General features: G+C 41.1%; 1 protein-coding gene across 1 annotated transcript; it reads right to left on the bottom strand.

Annotated features, from left to right (window-relative positions):
• Window positions 1–543: 543 nt before the first annotated feature.
• LOC108787575 (platelet glycoprotein IX-like) lies at window positions 544–18,830 on the bottom strand (the record flags this gene model as incomplete). Its single annotated transcript, XM_018557169.1, has 3 exons — window positions 18,775–18,830; window positions 9,677–10,310; window positions 544–573 (listed from the first exon to the last, which is right to left on the bottom strand). Coding segments are annotated over exons 2-3 (663 nt in total), but the record flags the coding sequence as incomplete, so codon positions are not given.
• Window positions 18,831–20,115: the final 1,285 nt, after the last annotated feature.

The raw sequence follows: 20,115 nt of genomic DNA on the forward strand, positions 1-20,115 counted from the left end.
AGCAAACTAGCATCGCACCCGCCCTCTGCTGTTCTCCATCAGGTCCACCTCTACTGATTGACAGCAGTAGAGGGCAGGAACAATAGCTAGTTTGCTATTGGCTATTGCCAACAGTGTCCTGGGCAGCCGGGAGCGGGAGACTCCCGGAGCGCCGGGAGAGTTTTTTTCTTTTTTTGGACGGCAGCAGAACCGCCGGCCAATAGAAAACAGTTGGGCGGAGCTAGCTGTCACTGCTAGCTGTGCTGAACAATCGTTTTCTATTTATTTTTTTCTACTTTTTTAACTATTTTTCTGTGCTGCTCGGTTCCACAGAGGGACCGTGCAGAACAGCCGAACTGAATGCCGCTCAGCGGCATTCGGATATTCACTCACTGCTGTTCGGCATCTATAAGAATAGACAGAACAACAGTGAGTAGCCTGCCGGAGGTTTGGCTTAGCCGATCCAGATGTTGGATCAGCTGAGTCGAACTCCTCCTGCACTTCGGGTCGACCGAACATGCTTAGCATGTTCGGCCAACCCAAAGCCACCTGATGTACGGCTGATCTCAGCCGATGTAGGGCTGATTTCAGCCGACGTACGGCTGAAATCAGCTGTACCAGCCTGAAGTAAATAGTCGAACAGCGTTCGGCTCACTTGGCTTTGGGTCGGTCATTCACTCGGCTGCAGCTTAGTGAATAGACCCCAAAGTGTTTTTAATTCTGATTAGCCATTTGAGTCCACGGCCCTTTTTTATGGGATGTCTCAGTTCCGCACATTATATGTTTTAGCATTTTTAGTCTACTTCAACATACCGCAATTCCTTTTTTTGGGACAGATGGGGCTTTAATGCTGTTTTTTGTTTAATAAATAGGGAAAAAATAGAAAAAAATATATTTTCTCGTAATTTTTCTGAAAGCAATATTTATGTAGTTTGCTCATTACATACACATTCAACACAAAATATAATCAAGAAAGTTTGCAGATTAAAATGATATCACATTAGTGAGACTTTAGTGAAATGGTATAACTCAAAGTGAATGTATGCATTATAATTTAGGAGAGCTTTATTGCCTTTTTGGCGCTACACTAAGATAAAATTAAGTCGGGTTTATGAGGGCACAAATTAGCATGATGGCAACTTTTTCACAAGTTTACTATCATTAAAATTTGACATTGCGTTTACTTACGTGAACATTTTATGCTTGAGCAGTAAAAGCAAAGGTCATCTAGAACAGTGGTCCCCAACCCCCGGTCCGCGGACCGGTACCGGTCCGCGGATCAAATGGTACGAACCGGGTCCCCGCACTGCCGACGGGCTTCACAGTGAGGGGGCGGGTCCTGTGACTCACCTCCCCTCCCGGCCGCGTCCATAGTAACAGGAGGCGGGAGGGGAGGGGAGGTGAGTCACAGGAGGCGTGTGTGTGTCACACGTCCCGCCCCACCCCCTGCAGTGCACACATCGAAAACTCCCTGCCTGGGTATCAGCGGGCCACGGTAAAATTATTCAACTTTGACCGGTCCGCGGCGATAAAAAGGTTGGGGAGCACTGATCTAGAACATTCAACATCATTGTTACAACTTGGGGATTCATTTTGGGAATATATATATCGGTTCTAATAGTGATCTTTGCTGGCTGCAATCATCCAGCAATAGCTCACTAGCTCACTATAGCAGAGATCTACTGCTGTAGGTATAGACTGGATAGAGCTTTAACAGCTCTGGCTGAGCCTCTGCACTGACATGAAGTGCTGTGACATCACCAGTGATGCCATTTCACTCCTGATTTGACCCCGCTGTCATTGACATCTGGCAGTTACAGCACTAATGCTGGCAGGGCACACAGGAGGTTCTGAGTTGCTGTTTTAAAGCAGTGCTGGGACAAATAGCCGCTGTCCCCGTATTATTTTAAAATGTCGTCTGGTACTCAAGTTGTTAATGCTGCAAGAACCTGTATCCTCCCTTCCTACACTGTAGCACTGGGTTTACAGAACTAAAGGTGCAATCCAGGCAAGCAATTAAATACACAAATGTGTTGTACAGGATCATTTTAAATTTAGAAAACCCATATTTATTTATTTACTTTTTTTTATTAACCCCTTTTTTCTGTATGTGCTCCCCTTGTATAATGTGACACCTCCTATCTTCCTGTGTGTTCGAATCAGCCTTTTTCTGGCCACATGTGCACATAGCATTACCCTTTGCCACATCCTGTTGTCTGCTAGTAACCTGCTGCATTCAATAAAGATCTTCGTGGATGAAAGGTATTTGGTGAAATCAGCTATCTGATGAAGATTGTCTGCGTTGATTGCATCTGCGATACACAGGTCAGGCATGGACGTCTCAGGAAGGGATAAATCACTATTTCAACAATTGGAGTCAGAATCAGGAGCTTACAGTCTAAGGTCCCCATCTTACACAGGGCCAGTTTAAACAGGAGCCAATTACCCTTCCAGCGTGTCTTTGTTGTGTGTGAGGTGTTGGTTATATGTTTAGATGAAGCACTGAGATCTTGAGGAATGCTGAATTATAACCATTACATGTATGCATACAGCATTGTGAAGGAAACATAGAAAGAAAAAAACTTCCTGTGTATCATAGATAAGCATGAATATATAGTCTAACATTGCACTACAGCGCCATCTACAGCCCCAAAGACAAATTACATAACTATATCAGTATATGCTGTTGTATTTCCAACAGGAGGAAACCGGAATACCTGGAGGAAACTCACGCAAGCACAGGAAGAACATGCTAACTCTTTGCAGATAGTGTGCTGACCAGGATATGAAACAGGAACCCCAAGGCATATATATATAACTTTTTCTTGATGGGTCTGCATTTTTTTAAAACTTTTTAGTTGGTCTCTGATTTCCCAATCATTTTTGTTTTGTGATTTCTGTTTCTGTATATAGAAATGTTACCCATCTTTCCTTTTCCACACTCTCCCTTTATCCTCATCACCTGTCCTTCCCCAGATCCATTTATATTTCTTTTACTGTGCTTTCTTTCTTTCTTTCTTTCGCAATCTTTTATTTCCATTTCTCCAATATTCTTTGGTAGTCTCTCTCACTTCTTTCTCCTTCCCATTCAATTAGAAAATGTGCTGATGTTTTGAATTCCAAAAACAGGTGAACAGTTCGTAGTTTCAAAAACTATCCAAGTATTCTTTGCAACCTCGTTTTTACTACCCCTCTACTACTATTACATGCTGCAAGGCAGGACTGGACTTGTAATAGAAAACATCTCTGCATCATATAGAGCATGCAAGTCTACATTTGTGCCAAGCATGTTAATCCCAGGGGGCAATGAAGATTATGAACTGGTTCTTTATTTGATTCAGTGATGCGTAATATATGAGGCTTGTTGACAGATATTTAGACACATACTCTCTCATAGGTCTACAGATGCTCTGTGAAACACTGGACATTCTGATATGTGCCATGGTTGCCATATTACTAGTCTGCTTTACAGAGCTTTCGAATGGCAAACTAATAGAAGGCAGTCTTATTGTTCTGTATCTAGAGCCGGGGTGGGCAAACTCTGGCCCCCCAACTGTGGCACAACTACAAATTCCATAGGGCATTGCAAGAATCTGACAGCCAGAGGCAGATAAATGATGGGATTTTGTATTTTTATCACAGCTAGAAGGCCTGAGTTTGCCTACCCGTGATCCAGGGGGAGGTCAGTGTCTAGATTTAGAATGACCATGTGTGGCCTTCAGACTTAAAAGCAGGTCAGACACAGTCCATTACATGTCATTGGACAATTCTATAGTTAGCCAATCACAAAGTCACAAGATGCTGACTTTTACAAGTGATATTCTATTGCTCCTAACCCATTTTTCTGTGTGTGTTCACATGGCAGGAAGATAACCCTTATGGAAATGGTGTTGTTAAATGCACAGTAAAATTCTCTTTTAAAGGTTACCCAGTGATGGATCCATTCTAGATGTGGTTGGTTATAACGTAAATGTTATTAATGTTATTAAATTATGCAAATGTTTCATTTTTATTTTCTGATTAGGATTTATCTGTTGCTGCTAAGACCCAAAGTGCTTTGAAATTATTCATTTGAATCTCATCACTGTTAGCCCCAAGCGCAGCCTGATATTTCATAGTATGGACTGTTTGTGAATACTAATAATACTAGAGTCAGATTTTTGCTTGTTGTGCGATTCAAGTCTACAAAGCATGTTGCATAGTATATAGCTTTAAATAGATTACTTTAAAATATTTTAAGATGAAATAATCTGGCCTGAATTTTTGCCTAGCCAACATTGGCCACAGGCCTAGGCCCTGGATGACAGAGAACCACCAACACATCATGTTGCTAATTGTCATCAACACATACTCACATATAATGAAAGGTTCCAAACTACCAATGTAGTTACCACAATGCATAGTAAAGCGCTGCACAAACTGTTGGCGCTATATAAATCCTGTATAATAATAATAATAGTAAAACATCAAGCCCCAAGCGATTTAATGCTTTGCCATTTATTTATTTATTTAAGGTATCATACAATTTTACAGAGTGATACTATTCGCCATATGTTGTTAATAGCATCCTAAAGTACTGTTACCTTAGGCAGCATCTTTTTGGGTCACAATGGGGGGCTGCAGGCAGAGCATCCAAGGTTGGTAAGAGCCAGGTGGGGAGATGTGTAAGGGCCATAGACATCTCCCCTCCCAGCTCTTAGCAACTTGGGATGCTCTGGTTGGCGTCCTGTCCAGCTCCTAGCAACCAGTGACGTCAGTGAGCTGGGCGGGATGCCGGCAGAGCTGGGCATCGCACTCAAACGGTGCCTGACAAACTGACATTTTTCCAACCTGCTCCTTGGACAAAATTTAATAGAAAGACTTTGGTTGAGCCGGGTGGTGCTGGATCAAATTTCAGTCGATTGAGCAGGATATGGCTGAAAGACGATCCATGTATGCTGAGCTGTGTGCCAGGGACTTGATTATGAGTTCATTTGGGGATCCGGGGTGATGTGAATGCTTTTACTGTATGTGTTCTGTGTAGCACTGCATACTATATAAAGAAAATAATAATAATACATGGTATCAATTATGTATAACACTGGCCATACATGGGAAGGTATGTACTGTACGTCTGACACTTCGTTATGGCCATAGATGTCCATGCATGTTGATGCCAAATCTAGTGGATACACCAAGAGATGAATGCTCTTAACATGCAGGGCACAATAGAAATATTCATACTGGAATGACTTTCACGATTGTAAGTGTTGCACATTTAACGACTAAACTCTATGGGTTTAGTCGTTAAATGTGCAACACCTACAATCTTGAATGGGTCTGTATTGTTGTGTCCGCTGTGCCCTATCAAGTTAACGATAAGGTGACAGTGGCTGCATCTGTCCCAGGCTTGCGTCCTTGGATAAGCATCTCTTCCGATCGACAGGTAATCAAACCATGTACAACTACATTTGGGCAGCAATGGACAGATGTGGTCATTGTCAGCCTGCAGGTTCTTGCCACAGGAATATCCAGGTGCCAGTGTGCATTAATTTGGGGCTTTTATCTGAGAAGTACTTAACAAGAAGTGCTTGGAATATCCAGCAAATGATCAAAGACTTATCCAGCAATTGTACATGGGAGAAAGGGGAGCTACAGTATAGCAGACATGGTAAGTACATAAAGTATATTATTTTCTATGATCCTGAACAGGCAGCTCCTTAAAAAATATGGACATTGGAGGTTGTGCAGGGACCAATCTGGATGTGTATGATATATTTATAAACGGAACACCAAGAAAGTGAGATTAACTGGGATTGTAACTATGTGTAATTTGTAGGAAGCATTTCAGATGTTTATTTACTAAATTATTCCATTAAGTACCATTTGTCTTTAAACAATCCTCAAATGTAAGTATTTGCTCATATTCATTTAATCAAAAATGATTATTGGTGAAAAACTGTGATTTGCAAACACCAAAATGGTGCCAGCAATTGTTTATTTGAATTGCACAGACATTTACAGAGAGGAAGATGGATTTATAACTTAAATGCCACCTCCAAACAGATGGTGAACACTTACTGGACAGGAACAGTGTGGAGAGATGGCACAATATTTGCTAGGCAGATGGAATCCAGCTACAATAAATTAGCCTTGCTCCAGCAGGGAAGGTTTACAGAATTCTGAATAACAGAGAGAATATGGAATAGTTATACTTTCATTTACATCAATGGGAAACCAGTGTTATTATCTGGAAATGCGGATAAATCAAGTGGTAGGAAGACAGACTTCTTTACATTGAAGGCATAGTCCACCTTTAGAAAAAAATAAAATAATTGCACACATAAAGATGGAAGAAGAAATGTGCATTTATTTATTTTTTAATTGGAGATTGCAAATCATTTTAATCATGATCAGTGGATCACAGGTTCAATGTTCAGGCTCCTGCAGATTGTTCCCACAGCCCCAGGTCCGTACCAAGGTACCTTTGGTTATGGGGCTGGAGGAAGTAACTTGTGCTCCCCTGAGCTCTACACAGCCCTGTTCTGTGATGACAGATGGGACTTATAGTCTTTCCATTCACAGATCCTGTGAATAGATTTGTGATTGGATGACACGGCTGCACAGGTTGAGCCTGTATTATATATTATATATACTAGCAAAACTGTGCTTGGGTGTTTTGGATGAATACAGAAAAGTGCCTCACTGCAATCGAGCACTGAGGCATGCATCGGTGCAGTGGTAGCAAGCACAGAGGCAGGTGTTGGTGCAGTAGTGAGTGGAATGGAGACATGCGGGAGGACACTGGGAGAAGATGGGGATCATAATGATATCTCCTTTGCACGCAGTACCAATGTACCCCACAATTCCTCATGTGCTTCAACAAGGATGGGGATCAGGCGCAGTGGTGAGAGCAGGGGTTGTTGTGTAGGTGTGGTGTGTGGGGAAGGAGGATGGGGGTCAGCTGCAGTGTTGAGAGTGTCAGTTGGTTGAGGTGAAGTGGTGGTGAGATTTTAAACATGGCGGTGAGAAGGGGGCAGGCACAGTAATAACAGAAGGGGGTAGGTTGTGCCATGGTAGTGAGTGGTACCTCTATGAGGAGATGTCAGCTGTAACTTCAGATGCAGCCTTCCCCGTCAGCAGCAGAGATTGGCTGGAAGGGTTGTGGTGTGAGCTGCCAGGTCAGAGTAGAAGCTGGGGGAAGGGGAGTGGTGCTGGGAGGAAGGAGATGCTGTGAGCTGATGGGGTCAAAAATTAGTAGACCATTTCCCTTTGCAGCAAAGATTTACCTTCCTCAGGGACCATTCTGGATGTACTTCCCACATAGCTGTTGTGGATGGCATTGGTCTACATTTAAATGTTGATGCTTCTGCACATGTGTAGTAGGGACATCATAATATTTACTTTGCATGTTCCAGGATTTGGCACCATTTTTGGTTATTCCAAAAAAACTCTACACTACTCTCAAAGTGGACCTGGCATTTTGTGACAGTGCTGCTTGTCTCCTCTAGCCTCCAGTGGTCCCAGCACATACTAGCAATCATCTACCAGCACTGAAAATCTCCTGTCACTAATAATTTATTTGAGGCTCTCACAAAATTTGCTAAAAAGAGTCAAAAATATGTTATTAGTAATAGGAGACTTCCTGTGCCAGGAGATGATTGTTGGTATGTACAGGGATGACTGGAGGTTAGAGGAAATCTGTGGCACCAACTAAATGTCGGGTCGGGTCCCACTTGTACACATGCACAGTAGAAGACCATAGACAGATCTGTTATCCAGCCCCGATATATGTCCATGTGGTTCTACTGCACATATGAAGGCAGCGGGAAGTGGAAGATACACCGGCCTCAGGTAACATGTACCAGAGTTCTAGGAAGTAAAGGGAGATCTAATAACCTGCCCATAGTTAAAATGGCCACTATGAGAAGACTGGGATGAAAAGAAAAATAAGGTATGCAAAGAATACTAAGCCTGCAATTATCTAGAAGTATCTGTTTGTAGATTGTCATTACTAAACATTTCTAAAGGTGCCATTGTTGTTATTTTGAAGATATGGGCAAATTTCCTCTTTAACTATTGACAAAAATGTAGCTTATTTGTGTATTACTTGGCTGTAGATCCCCAAAACATCTCTGAATTCATGCTGACACCAATATCCTTTCTTCTGGATGGTGGCTTTTTTGTTCCCACTGGTCCCTGCGTGTTTTGTAAAGTAGCCACTACTCCAAGCTCACTCCCGTGATGGACTACAATTACACATTTAGTTTACGCATTTCTATTTAGGTTGTAGTCCATCAAGGGAGCCAGCTTGGAGCGGTGAATACTTTACAATATAAATTTAGTAAAAGGAAATTGGGCCGGGCTGATATCACTCAGTCTACAAAAAGCCTGTGTGTTGTCAGCCCACATAGGCATTTTCTGACACATTAACAGGTATAATTTTTTAATTGAAGTTATAGTCCGTCACGGGAGCGAACATGGAGCAGTGGCTACTTTACTACAAACACAGGGACCATGGGGGACAAACAGTAGCCACCCTCCAGAAGGAAGGACAGTACCAGCACCAATTCAGAGATGATTTGAGGATCTACAGCTGAGTGATACACAAAGAAGATACATTTTCGTTAATAGTTATGGTACTTGAATGCATTTTGAAGAGTTAACGCCTCAGTTTAGTGTCACTTTAACTTGTTCCTGAGTCAAACATCTTTGCACATTACAGAACTGCCCCTTGAAGCTCCAGAGATAAGAATGGAGATGATAACTGTGTGCCTTACTTTCTAATCTTTGTAACACAGGTAATTTTATTATGAGTAGTGACTTCTACTGTAATACACTGCTTGATTATCGCAAGACTGTTACCATTACTTGTATTTTGTGAAACCCTGAATAAAGATCTATGTTTAAAAAAAAAATGTAGATGATAGGTGACAGCAGCACAGAGGCAACATGCCTGACAAGACAGAACCTAACTTTCATTTTGCACAGAGTAAAAAAAAACAATCTCCCTTACATGATCATTTTTTGAAAAGTGAAAGTAGAACATGATTGCTTCTTCTTTTGTATTATTTTTTTTACTTTCAAAAAATGTATTTTCCAAGACAGTATAAAGTTACAACGAAACAGTCATGTCACATTTGCAGTAGCATGAGAGATCATCCGAAGTTATACAATAGATACATCTTCAAACATAAACTAGACCAAAAAATCTTACAAATATTCAAGTTATCAGGGCCCTTCATATTCCTGTGCCAGCAATCGCAGAGCCCAAACCTACAAAACTCACCAGGCAAATATATTTAATATTTACTCGTATTTTATTTTAAAAAAGTGTTTTTTTGCAAGCTCCTTGTGTTAGTATTATCTACGTTTGTCCATTTTTTTATTATCTGAATGCTGCACTAGCTGTGTGCAATTATCTACTCTTTCCAGCCGCCCGTAAACATGGATTGAACAGCCGCCTCTCCTTTCGAGGTATTCCAAGCAGATCCAAGAAGAACAGTGCACCAGACAAATTCAGAACATCCTGTTGGAGTATAATTTTTGATGTACAAAATCCTTGGATTACCTTAAGAAGAGTTTAAATCCTTGACCGGGCAAAGTATATCCAGCCGGATGTAGGTGGATGAAGGGTGACATGATAAAACTGTCCACCATTGTCTTTCTTATTGTATTGCCATTAACAATATTTCAAAGCAAACACATTTTAAAAATGGTGCTTCCAATAGGAATACGATCTTCTTCTTTTCAGGAAATTGACTCTTGAATAGCGATGCAACCTAGAATCAGTGGTACTGTCGCTTATTTTAATTTTGAATTTTATCTTTTTAAAAGTTTTCAAGCACAGGATCATTAGGAACAACAAAAGGAATAATAAAATATAAAGAAAAGCATCATTAAATAGAAAGTCTGAGCATAGTCTTTTATGCCTCGAGCAAGAGGCGATTTGGTTTCCTACTAACTGGCTCAGTGGCTTCCCGTACATTGATGTAGGGGAGACGCATTTCATTCCGCTGTCTACTTCCATGTCTCCATCAGAAAGCCACATAATTAAATACCAGATATTGCAGTCACAATGCAGTGGGTTGGAGGTTAAATTGAACTTTTTTACATTCACTAAGTTGTCAAAGGCCCCAGCGGGGATTGTTGTGAGTTTGTTCTCCTGCAATAGCAATTCTTCTGTTTCCTCCGGGAAGGATTGAAGACTATCCAAGTTTCCAAAACTGCAGTCCACTTTTAGTGCACCTTTGTCCAGATTGCTACATTTACATTTTACTGGGCAGTCACCTCCATAAGTAGCTGTCAGGAACCAGAGCCCCAGCAGTATTAATTTTGGACAAACCAACATCCTGAAATAAGAGATTCAAAATTATGTTTAGAATATATGAAGCATATTGCAAGAGCAACAGAATAACTGTATATAGGTAAATTATAAATCATTGTAATATAACGCTATATTTTGCCTTCATATTTTGCACCATATATACTTGCATTGCTATCAATAAGTTTGCCTTATACCCAATGGACTGTGTCAATATCAGTTTTATGTTAGCAAAATAAACTTGTTATAATTTTCATAAAATCATGTAAAGTGTTTAGAGAAAAAAAGGACTATAAACCCTTCATTTAGCTATTACTACATTTAGCTGTAAAGTAGTTTGACTTCTGAGTGGGATGACTTTTTTATATGCAACATAACATTAAATCAATTAGCTTACCTTGCTACTTTGACACCCATAGCAGGAATGTGGGAATTACATAATTACACTTATTCAGCTGAAATGTTTATAGCTATTACCACCATAAATAGGCATCAAGTGCCCTGATACGACTCCGCCGCACAGTCAGAAGTACTTTAAACTGTAAAGAGCGAGATTTAGCTTTTGGTTAAGGGGAAGCCCTGCAATGATTAGGGGTTAATTCACACTTTGTTGGTTTCCTGCAATACCTTCCGCTTTGCAGCAAAAAATAGTGAAGAAAAAATATTACATTGTATTGAAAACCACATTTTTAATTTTTTGATCAGAGTTAGTTTTTTTAATTTCTGTCTGTGTCCCTGCTAGGTAGAGTCACCTTCACTATTTGTTCAGGTTGCAAAAAAAAAACCCAACCCCAAACCTGACAGGGATTTTAACAGTTCCTTACTCTATCCAAATGAAAAATATGTTGTAGCTTTAGATATACTCTTAGCTATTAGAATTTTTCATAATTTGTCAACAATCCTTCCGGCTGTATTTTAGCGCATTGATACTTAACCACCTCAATACCGCCATATTGTAAAAAGCAGCTGATGAATAGCTGTTATCTGAGCTGCCATTGGACATCCCAGACCACAGACACGAAGTACAAGGTCAATCAGAGTGGCTTTGTACCCTGTGATCTCTGTGTCCCAATCAAACCAATCACATGTGGAAACACTGCTAGTGTTTACAAACATTCAGCCCATCCACAACGGGGGCTCTCCCTGCTCCAATGTGAATGGGCTGAATGTTTGTCGCCTTCAATATTAACACATTGAAGTTGAAGGTGTGTGTGTGTGGGGGAGGGGGGGTTAAAGTGCCATTGACCACCAATGATTGTGGGATTTTTTTTTGTTAAAGTGGGGTTGGTTAAGGTGCCACTAACCTACAATGGTTGTGAAATTGTTATATATTTTTTTAACAGTGGTGGGGGGGATCAAAGTGCCACTAACAACCAATGCGTGTGTTATTGTATGTTCAAAGGTACACAAATAAAAGGTAACTGTAAGCAAACCTGAATTTTGGTCTTTTCCTTATAGTAAGAATAAAAAACAGGGGTTAATAAATACTATCTCAGGAAAGCTCTATCTGTCCCAAAAAAAGGTATAAAATTAATTTGGGTTCAGTGTTGCATGACCAAGTAATAATCAGTCAAACTATCACAGCGCTGAAAACTGAAGAAAGGCCTGATTTAGGAGGCATAACCCCCGAAAATGCTTTAAACCATACTTGCTTCACTGTCTGAAGTTGATGTCCAGTCACCGGCGGTTCTTCTATGTATCTAGCCTTACTGTGATATAGGTTTGTGAATTGTACAGAAGATATATATCTTCACTTTTGTAAGTAACTTTTATCTACTTTGTGAGTCCCTTTTATCAACTGTCTGTTTAAACAGCCCCGATACTAGCGACCTACACTGTACGTCGTTAGTTGTGAAGGGGTTAAACAGCCATTGCCGGCTGTTTACATTTTTAGTTGTCTTCCCACTCATGCGCGCACTGAGCGCCGTGCACGAGTTGGGGCGGGGAAGGACGTTTTAAAATGCCCCAAATAGAAATGATATATCAGGAAGCGCCAGAGGTGATCATACACAGTCTCTTATGCAGAGCTAATGTTTAGGCATCTATGCAGGTAGCAGCCCCAATGCAGTCAGGGAGACTGAGGACACTGTAAAACAAGACAAGAGAGGGGCGCCTTTTCCTAGTGCAGATCAGTTTCATTCAACAATTAGATAAAAATGTATAAGTAGACAGGTACTCACAAAGGTGGATGATCCACGAGCATTTAGAACAGTGCAGAGACCGGACTGAAAAAGTAACAGTAGCAGTCTGTCCGATACGTCCTATGTGCAGATCGGTATATAGAAGTGACGTCGACGCGTTCCCGGGGCACGCCCCCTTCATCAGGACATAACTCCAGTCTCATCCCCACTTAGGTTAGAAAGGGACACAAAGCCCACAATTGGATGCGGCTTGATGGCATAGATGGGAGGTGACCGAATGGGTAATGGGCAGGCAGAGTAAACCTTTCTGGGAGAATCCGGGGCTATCTAATAGCGGGAGACTCCCGGAGCGCCCGCGAGAGTTGGGCTGTCTGGAGATCAGTGTCCCTGGTTACTTGGTAACCAGGGACGCTGATCTGTCTGTGCAAGTGGCCAGAGCCAGCCGTGAGATGACTCCGCCCAGCAGTAAGTAGAAGGCTGTTGGCCGGCCAATGGCCAGCCGTTCGGCCAGCTTCGGCTTTCACTTCGGCTCAGTCGAGCCGAAGCATATGCCTTCGGCTCGACTGACTTCGGGAGCTGTACAGGCTATAGTGAATAGCCCGTACAGCAGCCCTTAAGTTCTACTGAACTGAAGGGGTCCTGGGGCTGAAGTTAGCCGAAGGATCAGCCGAAGCTACGGCTAGATCCTTCAGCAGCTTAGTGAATAAACCCCATAATGAACATATGGAGGGGCTTTCCTTAATGTGGCTGCACAAGTGGAAATACACTTTAAATGTTAATTGTAAATGCTTCTTCTCATTGGTGAGGACAAATAAGAACATCATGATCTGACACTAGAAGTTAAAAATGAGTGATCTCATAAATAATGAGTCAGATAAAGCTGAAGAGTAACTTCCTTTCAAATTCCCTCACATTTAACCTTCTTTGACTTAACTATGTTTGGATATTAATTACTGTGACGACTCATTGTGCTTCACTTCCAGAATCTCTTCCAGAAACCTATTGAAGAGGCATTTTAATTGTCACAATTTTGCTTGCATGTGGCTCTTTTCCAAAGTCGATAAAATTGTTAGAGGTAAAGATGGCAGTTAAGTTTATTGGGCATGAAATTAAAAGAAGAACATTTGATAAGGTAAATATGATATAACATATTTAGAGGAGAGCTTGGATTTCTTGACACTGCTGGCACTTTTAGCTAATGAATACAGAAAGAAAAACAAATGACTAGCAATATTGCAAATTGAGTCCAAAAGATACAAAGCAATAAAAGATTAATTTCTAATAAAGGTCTTCATGGTTTGTATGCTAGTTCGCTACACATAATTCATTCTAACCATTACATTCATGTAGGAACCTTAAAGCAGAACTCTAGCCAAACATATGAAGATAAAAATGAATAGCCCGTTTATGGATTAAATAACAAAACTAGCTTTTGCTGCAATATTAAGCCTCAATCCAGAGATTTCACTGTGGCTCATTTTGTTACTGCCAATAAATGTCCTCAGTCTGATGGCCAGCATCATTCTACCAACTTCCTCTAAACCCAGGTCATCCTGGACCCACCCCAACCTGTGACTGGACAGTGAAAGGAGAAGCAGCATAGTGATGAGCTCATCTCTCTGTCACTATGCATGCTTCTTGTCAGCACATTAATTGCTTGTTCTGCTCCTGCTTCTCACACTGTGCTATACAGGGACTAAGAGAGGTAGATACAAGATCAAATTCAAGTTCTTACACTGCTTGTATTAAAAAAAAAAAAAAATCCATTTAATAATGTATTATGAATACAGAACCGTAATTCATTTGTGTCTTTTATATCTGCCTAGAGCTTTACGCACACATAACAAAAGAGGACACGGCTGTGTAGCAGAGGAGAGCAACGAGTATATAGCAACAGGTCCTTAAAAACAGGTCAAGACTGACAAATAAAACAATTGTTTACATAGCTGAAAACTTGTCATTGTTATCGAGCTGGTCCCTCTCTTCAGCTCTGTTCAGTTGCTAAGGAACGGGATATGGTTGCTATGCTCAGGGTGGCTCTGAGTAGAAAAGCAGAACACTTTCAAGCATCACTAATAAAGTAAAGGAAACGTGCAAAGTGCTGTAACCAATAGCAACCAGATTTTACAGCCAACTCGAGAGGTTATTTCCAATTGGTTTTCATGGGGTGCTGCACTTTGCACTGCTCTTCTAAATTTTTTGAATAATGTCACCCCAACAGTAGACAATGATATAAAAATCACTCAGTCTATGATTTCATGGACCTCTAACATCCTTAAGAGATCTTATTATTCTCCTTACATTTATCTTTTATTGCACATTTTTACAGAGAATTATGAGTTTAGGAAACCCTTCCTTTAAACACATTTCTACTTTTACGGTGTATCCATGAGATATGTGCAATTCATTTTGTTCCGCATTTAAATTCATACGGATTTCTGTAAATTCAGACATTCAGATGCATCTGAAGTTCCGAATGACAGAAATAAGGAATCTGAACGAATCCAAATGTTTGATAACGAAATTTGGAAACATCTGAATTTCATTCGCAAAGTAAACCCAACAAGCGGGAGAGCTGTCATTTACCGCTCTCTGGCTTTAATGCACTTGTATCTCAAATGAAAACAAAGTAACACAATATTGTTACAAAATGTAGATAAAGAAAGAAGCTGAGAGATCTGTATTATTCTGTAACAGATTCTGCTTCTTTGAGGAGACTTCCATCCCCAATGTAAAGAATCTGACAGCTGGCACAGAATAAACAAAAGTGTTTAACTTTGTGAGTGCGGTGGAATGTGAGATCGCAGTCGGAGAAAAGTGACATTTCAGGACAGATCAGCTGTTCTAGGGCAGATCGGTTCTCCTGCACATGTGATTTGCGATGCCGATCTGCCCTGGAACAGCTGGGAAAGCGATGGAATGCTTCACCTATTGGCAGTCACACATTCCACCGCCGAAAAACTGGACGGGATTACGTTAAAGCGTGTGACCATGTCACCGGTCACACATTCTAACGTAGTCACAACCTTTGATAGAACACTCCCATCAGGGGTGTATGGCCGGTACCTATGTGAGGGATCTGGGGTGCCTCTTACATGGGTATCAACTGTACCGGGGCGGCGTGGCAGAGGTGACAGGGGAGGGGGTGGAGGAGGCCGGGCCCCAGCAGCTGCAGGTAAGAAGAGTTGGGAGGAGGTACAGGGAAAGGGATCCCGACGGCCAGGCCAGCCCACCTGGGGCCCTGCAGAGCCCACCATAGACAGTCTCAGTTGGGCTATGCAGGATCTATGGTGTGCTCTGCAGGGTCTCAGGTAAGTCCAGCATGCTACTGCAACATTAGAGACTTGGGCCAGTGTGATCCGCTCCCGTGCCCCCCCCCCCCATCTTGGGAGGGGGGCCCAAGATAAAATCTTGCACCAGGGCCCTTTGGTTATTAGGTCTGCCACTGGTCCCTGTGTGTGTTGCAAAGTAGACACCAATCCAAGCTCACTCCTGTGATGGACTACAATTTCATGTGTATTTAGCTAGTTTGTATGGAGATTGCAGTCCATCATGGGAGCAAACTTGAAACGCTAACTACTTTACAACTTACACAGGGACCATGGGGAACAAAAGTAGCCACCCTCCATAAGGAAGGACATTGTCAGCACCAATTCAGAGATGATTTGAGGATCAACAACCAAATGAGATCAGATACTGTCTTGTTACTAGTTAGGTTAAATGCACTTTTAAAATTTAATTCCTGAGTTTAGTGTCACTTTCCCTCGTGTGGGACCAGTGTCTGAATCAAGAAACACTAGTTTGAAAAATGAGAGCTATTGCTATATGGCATGTTATTAACAAAGCCGACCCAAAGGTAAAAAGCTGGTATTTTATCATTTATCATGACTAATTTAAATAGAAGTTAAGAAAAGGTGCTATGAATGTATGTTTTCAAGAAAACAAGGAGGTCCAGGTCATGTGATCTCCTACCATAGCAATGGTCATGTAACCTTTGCCAATGTGAAGGATTTGGGGGGTGAGTTCTGCAGAGTATTTAGGCAAAGCGGGCTATTCAGTGAATGTCAGTGTCCATTATCCACCAAAAGAACCCATGTGGTCATTTGAAACCGTGGTATGTCACAGGGAATTTGGAATTTAATGTTGTAGGTGCTATAAATGACTTTACTCTCAACACCCATTCTTGAATCAAAGTAAAAAAAATGGCCACACTGGGCCATTGCCCACATACAGTACAACTTTTGTGCATTTGTTTTATTAAATAAATACCTAGTTTTTAAAGTGTAATTCCTTTGATGATTATGTACTTACAATTCTGGTATTATGTGGATGAGTCTTAAGGGAAAAGTCAGTCTTTCAAATACATAGCTCTACTGTAGGGCTTACAGTAACTAAATGCCTGCACTGCATATAGCACTGCACATGTCACTGGTGCTGTCATTGAGACAGATTGAACTACAGAGCTATAAAAATCTGCCAGAAGTTCTTACTTATTCCACTATATCTAAAACTGCAAAAAAAGTGCCTAAATCAAGTTTTTAAGATACCACTGGATTAAATGGTGTTTGCCTAACAGGTTCAGGTGTAGCTCCAGAGAAAATAAAAATTACCCTTACAGTGGATCCACCTTCAAAAAGCAAGGGTTGGATGCGTTTTTTGTCTCATGGTAGAGGAATAAGTAGTGATTTTTCCCTTATTCCTCTTCCTCCACCAGCCAGTGCTCTTCCCCACTCTGCAGCACTGCAATGCTGGGAAGTCATCAACAGCCTCACGTGTAATGCAGGACCATTGGGGGTGGGAAGGGAAACATCAGTTCTGTGTTAGCTCCAAGACATGATTTAGAGCTTACACATGGCTTCCTATCTTTGCTCCTGCCAGCTGAACAGAGAAGGGAAGGTAATAATGTGCTGATAAGAAAAAGAGACCCTGTTGCTAGATCATTCATTTCAACAAAATCTTCCAAAAGATTATATGTGTATTTAACATACACTGCCTGGCCCAAAAAAGTCACCACCTGGATTTAGCTAAACAAATAGGTAAGAGCCTTCGAGTGGATAATTAGCCTAAGTTCAGCAAAGTTATGTCGCCAAAAAATTAGGTCAGCTGCCAACCTGAATATACCGAATGACCAGCATCCATCAATGGATTTTCTCTTCTCTGATGGTATAGGAATATTCCAAGATGACAATGCCAGGATTCATCAAGCTCAAATTGTGAAAGAATGGTTCAGGGAGCATTAGATGCCATTTTCACACATGGATTAGCCACCACAGAGTCCAGATCTTAACCCCATTGAGAATCTTTGGGATGTACTAGAGAAGACTTTACACAGTGGTCCGACTCTCCCATCATCACTACAAGATCTTGGTGAAAAATGAATGCAACTCTGGACTGAAATAAAAGTTGTGCGGTTGCAAAAGCTTATTGAAATGATGCCACGGTGAATGAATGCCATAATCAAAGCTAAAGGCGGTCCAACGAAATATTAGAGTGTCACTTTTTTTGGCCAGGCAGGGTATTTTATGCATGTTATTTAGACGTGAAAGACTCAACTATGTAGACATCCAAAAGCCTTGAGGCAGCTGCTGGTGCTGTCATCTTGAAAGTGATGTCAGCACTTTCCAGCAGACTCAGAACTGTTACATAAGTGACACTCCATAATATTCCCTTTCGCTACTCCCGTAGAAGCTACAGAGAAGGTTATGTAGGGAGGTGAAGGGAGCAGTGGAGGAGCTGGGCCAGCATAAAGAGTAATTAGTCACTTCCAGAAGAGGGCTATGACATGCAAGGAGGGAGGGCATTGTGTTACGGAATTGACTCTTCTTGGGTAGTCCCAATTTTTAGTATAAAGGCACATTGCAAGTGAATCAAAATCATTTATGGAAAGAAAAACCCTGCAACTAAACATTTCAAATACTTGATTTTTCTGTGCTTTTACCTTCAATTCTGTAGGTTGTGAAAGGGTCTATTTAAGCAAAGCCATTGCTTTGTTCTATAAGGGCAAAGCACAGGTGCACTTTAAGGTATGGGCACAGAAGAGAGTCACAAGCTTTTGGGGTATGAGGGATGGGCTCTATAGGTCTGCATGAGGGTCTCACATGGGTTACTTTTGTATCTGGAAAGTACATAAGACAAAGGAGTGCAAAAGAAAAGGCAAAATCCTCACCCAAAACCGCTTCCAGCTTTGGCTTGCATTACACGCTGCCTATACATATGATTTATGAGCGCCGACTATTTTGATGTAATGAAGGTGAAACATCTTCTGCCCCCCCTCCCCTTCACCACATTAATACATTCACATGTAGTAGAAAAATAAGGACCTAGGAGCACAACAGCAAGCAATCAATTTACCTTTGGATATTAAAAGAATCCACATAGACCCATGGCTATTTTTCTTCATATTTTCAAAAGATCACGGGATGGGTTAGACGAAGGCCAGCTTGGGTAAATACAGAAAACCTGGCACTTGTTGGAGATGGGTGACACCGCTGACGTGTCATGTCCTGTTGTCAGGAAGAGATAAGAGCTGCTGGTCAGGGCTAGAGAAAAAGCCATCAGCAAACTAGTGTTCAGGAATGATAAGCAGCCTGTGAGATAACTCACTACAGAGCCGTTACACAGAGACAGAAATAACAGTTTGAAATTAAAATGCGGTTTCATTCTTTTGAATAGTGCTGACTGGAATGACGCACTTACAGGAGTTGTAAAGTCCCGGCATACACTATCCCGTTATGACATCAGCATTGTGATAGGAATACATACTAGAGTTGTTTTTTATAATGCAATCTAAGCTTAGTTGAAAAAATCCCTTTTATGTAGTGAGTGCTACCTTCCATCTGCCCATCACTTTCATCAGCTTTGCATCTCTTTTCTTGCTGCGATGCAATTTCGATTTCTTAAGATTAAATATCCCATCATGCATTGCTTTCAGCAAGCAATGATAATATTACCTTGTTCAGTTGTTGATTTGTATTTCAGAAGGTAGGCTCTGTGAGAGTTGTGACACAAGTTAGGTCATATTCACAGGGCTGGTTGAAATTGTGTCAGTGCATTGACGAAGTACATCCTATGGGCATCTTTAATAAGTAAGTTTACAAACTTCTAGATCAATATAGTTATTAGGAGTGTGATAGAACTTATGGAAATTCAATATAGAAATACATATTTACTTTTGTTTTTGACCATAGATATCTTTTATTCCACATCTATCTGACATCCTTTAATATGTTTACACAGCCACCAGCCTTGCTTACCACCAGGTACATACATTTTATAAATATATATAAATAGCAGGTGAACCCAAGAAGCTTAATAATAAGGTCCCTTTCACATAGGCACCATACGTTCCAATCAGCAGGGGATCCGTACACTGATCAGAGTAGTATGGAACAGATCTCAGTCTTATGACATCCCCCTCCATCTTGTGATATAGATAAAAACTGAGCTGTACGGACCCATGTAAGGTGATTGGGGAGTTGGATGTAAGCATGACTAGGGCACGCCATAGGTTCCTTTCTGCACCAAAACCCTGCTACGCCACCTCCCCCAACTAACTCCAACCCCAAATAACAGATCACACCATTTTTTTGGTATAACTGGCTGCAGCAGCCCTTTATTATAAAACATCATAACGTAAAACCAATATATATATACCTAAACATTAGATTAATGTAATCAACAATTTAACTAAAT

This window comes from Nanorana parkeri, unplaced genomic scaffold, assembly GCF_000935625.1.
Source record: "Nanorana parkeri isolate BGI_ZX_2015 unplaced genomic scaffold, ASM93562v1 scaffold270, whole genome shotgun sequence".
Lineage (NCBI taxonomy): Eukaryota > Metazoa > Chordata > Amphibia > Anura > Dicroglossidae > Nanorana > Nanorana parkeri.